Source organism: Mastomys coucha, unplaced genomic scaffold, assembly GCF_008632895.1.
Source record: "Mastomys coucha isolate ucsf_1 unplaced genomic scaffold, UCSF_Mcou_1 pScaffold18, whole genome shotgun sequence".
Lineage (NCBI taxonomy): Eukaryota > Metazoa > Chordata > Mammalia > Rodentia > Muridae > Mastomys > Mastomys coucha.
The window spans coordinates 83,100,405-83,107,477 of record NW_022196900.1 but is presented as its reverse complement, the minus strand read 5'-3'; the positions used below and the strand labels follow the sequence as shown (position 1 = coordinate 83,107,477).

Below are 7,073 nucleotides of genomic sequence, written 5' to 3'. Positions count from 1 at the left end.
TTCGACACAGGCTTTCTCTTTGTAGCCTTGGCTGTCCTGGAACTCGGAAATCCATCTGCCTCTGCCTCCCAAGTGCGCCACCACCGCCCCCTGGCCAGGTGATGCTTCTGTTTTCCGAGTATGTCCACACAGCAGGGATGGGAGGCCCTGGTCCAGTGCTTGGCCGTCTGATTTATGCCAGTACATTCTCCATTCCTTTCAGCTCTCCAAGGAACCCCAGCCTCCAGAGGTTTCTTCGCAGCTGCCATCCTCTTCCTATCACAGTCCCACGTGGCACGGGCCACCCCTGGCTCTGACCAGGCGGTGTTGGCCCTGTCCCCTGACTATGAAGGCATCTGGGCTGACTTGCAAGAGCTCTGGTTCCTGGGCATGCAGGCCTTCACAGGTTGTGTGCCGCTGTTGCCCTGGCTAGCCCCTGCCGCCCTGCGCTCCCGCTGGCCACAGGAGCTGCTACAACTGCTGGGTAGTGTAAGCCCCAACTCCGTCAAGCCTGAGATGGTAGCTGCCTACCAGGGCGTGCTGGTGGAATTGGCGAGGGCTAACAGGCTATGCCGGGAGGCCATGAGGCTGCAGGCGGGCGAAGAGACAGCTAGCCATTACCGAATGGCTGCCTTGGAGCAGTGTCTGTCAGAGCCCTGAGGGGCGTCCAGTGGGTACAGACCCAGGGGCGGGCAGCAAGGGAAGGAGGGAGGAGGTATCTTCCCTGCAGCCCCCAAACTGGACCCCTTCTTCAGACCCCCACAAACACCCCAGCTTTCTGGCTTTTCTGAGGGCTAGGGCATGATGCCCACCTCTCAAGTATAAGAAACTGCATCCTGCCCCCAGCCCCCTTGGGGCAGGGATTGGCTTGGAACAGAGGTTGGCCCCGCCAGGCCGGGGAAGGTTGGAGAAGCCCCCAGGAAGAGGGCAACTAAGTGTCATTATGCCCAGCGTCTGGCTCCCCACAGGAGGGAGGTCCCAGGGTAGGAGCGGGCTGGCAGGCGCTGACTGCCTCAGCCCATGTGCCCTGCCGGCCAGGGCGTGGCCTCCCCAAGGCTGTGGTGCCCCTTCTGGCTCTCCCCAGGTCGGGTCCTCGCCCTTTAAATTGGCCGCTTGGCTTTTGCCTTTGGTCCTCTTGGACAGAGAGCAGGCTCAGGCCATTGACATCACAGTTCTTCCTTTTAACTCTAGTGACCCCGGGGTCCGAGTTGCCCCTATGCTTCCAGGGCAATTTGGAGCAGACAGACCAGTCGGGGGTGGGTGGGTGGGGAACCTCCTTCCACCTGCGCTTCCTTGAGGGGACCGGAGAGCCCTCGGTCCCAGGTCTCTTGAGCTTTTGTGTCATATTGCAGCAGAGTGAAGATGGGGGGGGTTGAGGGTTATTTATTTTGCTTGTCCTTATCCCTGCTTGGACACCTGAGCATCAGATCCCTGTGCCCCTGGTGCCATCTGGCCTGGCTGGAGCCAGGAACAGGAGGTCACACCACCCTAGAATCCGCATGTTTCCCTGTGATTGCACTCCACTGCCACCGTGGTGCCTGGCTTCAACTCCCCTCCCCCAGTCCCTGCTAAGACTTCTCTGCAGGGAGACGCGACTGGCGGCTCCAGCAGGAACTACCTTTCTGAACCCTCGGAGACGAGCTTACACCTGACCCCTTGCTTCCTCCCCTCCCCCCAGTGCGTTCTGTGATCGCCAAGTTCAAAGCTGTGCACATGTGGACACTCAATAAATGTTTATTGATGATGAGAAGGCTCCTCTGTGGTCTGCCCTGCACCTCCCTTTCAGGCTCTTAACCTGCTCTATCTGCTGAGCGAGCGTGTATCCTTCCAAATACTAACAGATGTTCTCACTCACCTCCCCCAGGAGCTAGGAAGAAAGCATAGTAGTTCTAGTTTTACATGCAGGGAGGTTTTAGATACACCCAGCCCTAGTACAACAGGTTCATAAACCCAAAGGTTGATGTGGCTGGGCCTGGTGGGGCACTCAGAAATAGTGTCTCTTTTCAGCACCTTGTGCTGGGATTAAAGGCATGTGCCACCACTGCCCTGGCTCAATTAAGTCAATATTGACCTAACAAAACACAGAAGTCAAGTGTGGCTTTCAGGCTACTAGCTGTTGACCTGTTTCATGCCAAATGAGAAGAGGAAAGGCCAAGCTGTCATGTTGGAGCCAGAACAGCTCCACCCCCACCCCTGTCCTGGTTTGGTTTGTCTGCAGGCTCCATCTAGGCCCCCAAGCCTATAATCATCCACTGAATGCATCCTGTTGCTTGCCTGGCGGTTGGCTACGCAAAACAAGGATATTCATTTGAAAACAATTCTTGGATAAACCTGAGAAGACAAACTAACCTGTACCAATCGGCTTAATACCTAGAAGACAATGCAACCTAAAGATATTAGCATTGACTTCTGTGGAGGTCAGAACAAAATGTGCCTGAAATCTCAATCTCCCCAGCCCCTTGAACAAGTCCAGAGAACTAAACAGGGGCTCTGGGACCTGAGGGCTAGGTGGGGGCTCGCCAGGAAGACAAGCCGAAGAATGGTGTAAAGACATTCCATTGCTATACCGTGGCCCAGTGGGAAGAAGTGGAAGATGAGATCAAAGTGTGAATACCCAGCATTTATTATGATGATGATTGTTACGAAATTTTTGAGATAAGGTTTCTCTGTGTAGCCTTGGCTGTCCTGGAGCTTGTTCTGGAAAGCAGGCTGGCCTCAAAAGAGATCTGCCTGGCTCTGCCTCCTGAGCACTGGGATTAAAGGTGTGTACCACTGCTCTGCTTGATACCCACCATTTTAAATGTGAGATCATGCCAAAGGACCAGACTGCAGATTAAATGGAATCCAGTTTGCATTTTAGAAAGATGCTGACTGCAAAAGGAACGTCTGGAGTTGGCTGGGTGTGAGGTATGTCAGTTGTAACCCAGCACTCTGAAGACTAGAATAGGAAGGAGATTTGGGGGCCAACTTGGCTATATCGCAAATGCAGTGAGACTACATGGAGAAGGAAGAAGCAAAGAGGGGAGACTTCTGAGACGAGGGAGGGCTCAGATAGGGGGGAAGAAATCAGAACTAAGCCAGTGATGGTGAGAAGAATGAGCGTGTATAGGTAGGAGTTAGGAAAGGGAACTTAGAAATTAGTAATACCTGACAAGGAGCAAAGAATGGGGAGCCAGTGATGTCTCCAGGTTACTGACTGTGACTGCTGTGTGGAGAGTAGGACCGCTCTGTCATGGTAAACACTGGGAGAGAAACGGATTTATGAAGGAATTGGTTTGGTAAATGGTTTGTGTTGTTTATGGAACATTCGAGGAGTGAGTCCCTCCCCTAGCCTAGAGCATGGGAAGACATCTAAGAGGATAACAGATTTGGGAGCTGTCAAATGTCCTTTAGAATCCTGGGAGTGACAGATAGTCTGGGGAAGTTGAGAGAAGGGCCACAAAGCAAATGATTACTGTCCACGGTCCTTGCAGTTGAGTTGCTCTCCTGCATGCCAAAGCCAGTGAAGCTTAAGAACTCAAGGAAGACTGAAACCTGTCCTCTCATGAAGCTCCGGGAGAGGGTTCCAGACTCCAGAGTGAGCAAGAGGCTAAGCTGACACTTGCAAGGCTCTGCTCGCTCTGTCTAGGTTCTTCGAAGACAGGAAGGGGAGTGTTGAACTGCAGCGTGAGCTCCAGCCACTAGATGGCGCCTCAGCATCTTTTGCGAGATTTCCCTTCATCGAAAAACATTTGCAGGCCGACCCGTTAGGAAGAGGAATGTGGCTCTGTCAACAAAGGAGGACAAAAAAGTTTTTGTTTGTTTGTTTTGTTTGTTTTGTTTTGTTTTAAAGAAGAGAAAATGTGAGTCTTGGAAGAGAATAAGCTAAGAATGTTGACTGAGACTCCACGTGTATGCATACCTCTGTGTACATGTCTTATCAGTGTATCTGTACCTGTTGTGTACACCCTGTTTTCCCAGGGGTATCTCTCTTCTTTCCTCATGCCTTCCTCCAGGTGTATGCATCTCAAAAAAACAGGCCATAAGAAATCATCACCTGCATGTTTTACAACATGAAGAACCCTTGTCCCTGAAACAGAAGGGCCTGGTCTGAAACCCTGGTATTCCACAGCTCTACCGATCTCCAAAGAAGAAGTAGATCATGAAGCACATGTCCCTCCCCAGAAGAAATAAGCAAAACTGCTTATTTGTCCGATGAGCTCCTCAGACTACAACTGGGCCTTACGTGTAGCTATGCTAGGTCAAGTTCACATAAGAGCCTTTCCAAAGAGTTCCCTAATAGGTTTGGAAAATTGTAATAATATTTTTGGTTACTTATTTATTGAATAGTTATTTGTTGGCTGCCTGACACACACGAAGCAAAGTACTAGATAGACTTTTGACTTCATTAGATTTTTTTTTTAAGATGCATTTATTGTTTTATGTGTGGGGTATTCTGCCAGCATGACTGTTTGTGCAGCACAATGCCTATGGGGGCCAGAAGACGGCGTCAGACCCACCAGATCCACCAGAACTGGTACAGATAGCCATTCCTGACATGTGGGTGCTGGAAAAGAAACCTGGCTCCTTTGAAAGAGCAGATGATTCTCTTAGCCTCTGGGCCCTCTGTCCCCCTACAACTTTAGATTTCTTGTGAAGTGACTCACAGAACAAGAAATCCCAGAGTGCTGGCTAGTCAGCATTGTTTCTGGAGTGGGTCATGACCATGGATCCCAGAAGCATTTTGCGTTGGGAAGGGACATGGTCCAGGTAAAAGAGGCTGAACAAAGGAGTTGGAAGTGGGTCACAAGTATAAGAAACTCATGTCATTGTTAGAGGTTTGTTGCCAGGACCTATGCAATACAACCCAGATCACGTTGGGAATTATTAAAACAGATTGCTGGACTCAACTGCAGAGTTGCTGATTCAGGGGGTCTGAGGTAGAGTCCAAGAACTGGCATTTCTAACAAGTCCCCAAGTGTCATTGGTGATGAGGGACTAGGTCTATAAGAAAGAGAGTAAAGAAGCTTAAGGCTCGGAGAAAGGGGGCCATGTGTTTTCTGGGGTACCTGCTCAGTCTCTTCCATGGTGGGTGCGTATGGATTGTAAGTAGAAACACTCAGGCTTTGGGGTGGTGTTTCATGCCTGTGAACCCAGCACTTTTGAAGCTGAAGCAGAAAGATCATGAGTTCTAGGCTAGCCTTAGCTACATAGTGACACCCTATCTCATAAACAAAACCAAAAACAAAGACAAACAAAGGAAACTGTCGAGGTTTAAAGTTGAAGTATGTGGTATCATTTACAGTGCTACAGAACTCAGGAGGCTAAGCAGATGGGGATTGGGATGGCAGAAAAGATGTGAGTTCTGCTTTTACTTGCAAACTTTGAGTAGCTGCAGGAGATGTCCTAAGGCAGTGGCCTTCAACCTTCCCGATACTGTGACCCTTAGTACAGTTCCTCATGTTGCGGTGACCACCCCAACCGTAAAATTTTGTTTTGTTTTGTTTTGTTTGTTTGCTTGTTTAGTATAGAATAGTTTTTTTCAGGGCATGGGGAGGGGAGTTGAAAGGGTGATGGGGAGGAAGGGGGAGCAGGAGGGAGAGGACAGAGCAAGAGCAAGAAGGCCCGTAAAATTGTTTTATTGCTACTTAAATAACTGTAATTTTGCTACTGTTATGAATTGTAACGTAAATATTTGTGTTTGCTGATGGTTTTAGGCAGCCCCTGTGAAAGGGTCCTTTGACGCCCCACAGGGGTCGCAAGCCACAGGTTGAGAACTGCTGTCCTAAGGGATTGTTCAGTTGGCATCTGTGTGTATGATTCTGGATTTCTAATCAGATTGATAGACTGGGAAGGACACATTTGGGGGTAACAGGGAGACAAATAGTCATCAGGCTTGAGAGGGGAATGAACTTGTTCCTGAAGAATGTAGGCAGGGGCTGACAAGATGGCTCAGCAGGGAGAGGCACTTGATACCAAGCCTGATGACCTGAGTTCAATCCCCAGAATCCATGTTATGAAAAGAGAGAACCAAGTCCTCAGGTTGTCCTCTGACCTATACATGAATGCGCGCGCGTGCGCGCGCGCGCGCACACACACACACACACACACACACACACACACACACACTTTAAAAATAATGTAGACAGGAAAAGATAGAAGCTGCTCTAAGCATAAGCAACCGACATTAAGAATAGATTTCTTGGGGGCTGGAGAGATGGCTTAAATGGTTTAGTGCACTGGTTGCTCTTCCAGAGGACCCCAGATTCAATTCCCAGTTCTCCACAACTGTCTGTCACTCCAGTGCCAGGGGACCCAACACCCTTATACATGCAGGTAAAATGCTAAAGCACATAAAATAAAAATAAAATTTTGGGAGAAAAAAAGACTGATGATGATGAGAGGAGGTGAAAGACAAAGAAAAACGGTCAAAGTAAGAAGAGCTGGTGGCAACATTGCGGGAAGCCAGTGAGGCAGAGGCAGAGCCCATCCCCAGAAGAGCAGAGGGGTCTTCAAGCTGGGTCACCAACTAATAAGCTATGCCCTGACATCTATCTCTGAGATTGATTTCAGATGTCTCATGACTGAGGGAAGTAGGCACAGGCATAGATAACAAACACAAACTCACAGCAGATCTTAGAACCATCCTGAGAAGAAAGGCTGTCCAACCGTGGGTAACAAAGGCAAACATACATTAGATCTTAGATCTGCCCTGAAGAGAAAGGCTGCGCAGCTGCCCCCACCCCACCCCTGTCTGCCTCCTCTGCCATCCTAGCTGCTGGTCCTGGCCTCTGGGAAGCTCTTAGGGATGAATCCTCAGATGCTAGCTAGCTTCATCCTCTCCTCACAGTGCCCCCACCTCCACCCTGTGTGTCAGAAAGAAATCCAGCCTGAGCATTGTTCTAGCCATGTGCATGCTGGGATGCTATCTAGAACATAGGTTAATGCTCTAATCTCTCAGTGGTATCACTTTTACCTTCTCACTTATGTGTTTCTTCACTAGAAACAGAAGAAGGCAGCAGTTCCTCTCCACCCTCCCTTACTTTTTGTTGCAGAAACAGAACTTGGAGAGGAAGCCAGACTTGCCTAGAATTACACAGCCACTCAGGAGTGAG

General features: G+C 49.6%; 1 protein-coding gene across 2 annotated transcripts in view; it reads left to right on the top strand.

Annotated features, from left to right (window-relative positions):
• Window positions 1–1,726, top strand: part of Ncdn (neurochondrin) — a 10,531-nt gene extending 8,805 nt beyond the window's left edge. The window contains exon 7 of one of the 2 annotated variants that reach the window (XM_031378686.1): window positions 203–1,726. In XM_031378686.1, coding sequence (XP_031234546.1) covers window positions 203–639 — 437 coding nt within the window. In that variant the 3' untranslated portion in view covers window positions 640–1,726. The remainder of the gene's footprint in view (window positions 1–202) is intronic. The other variant, XM_031378685.1, reaches the window with a different exon arrangement.
• Window positions 1,727–7,073: the final 5,347 nt, after the last annotated feature.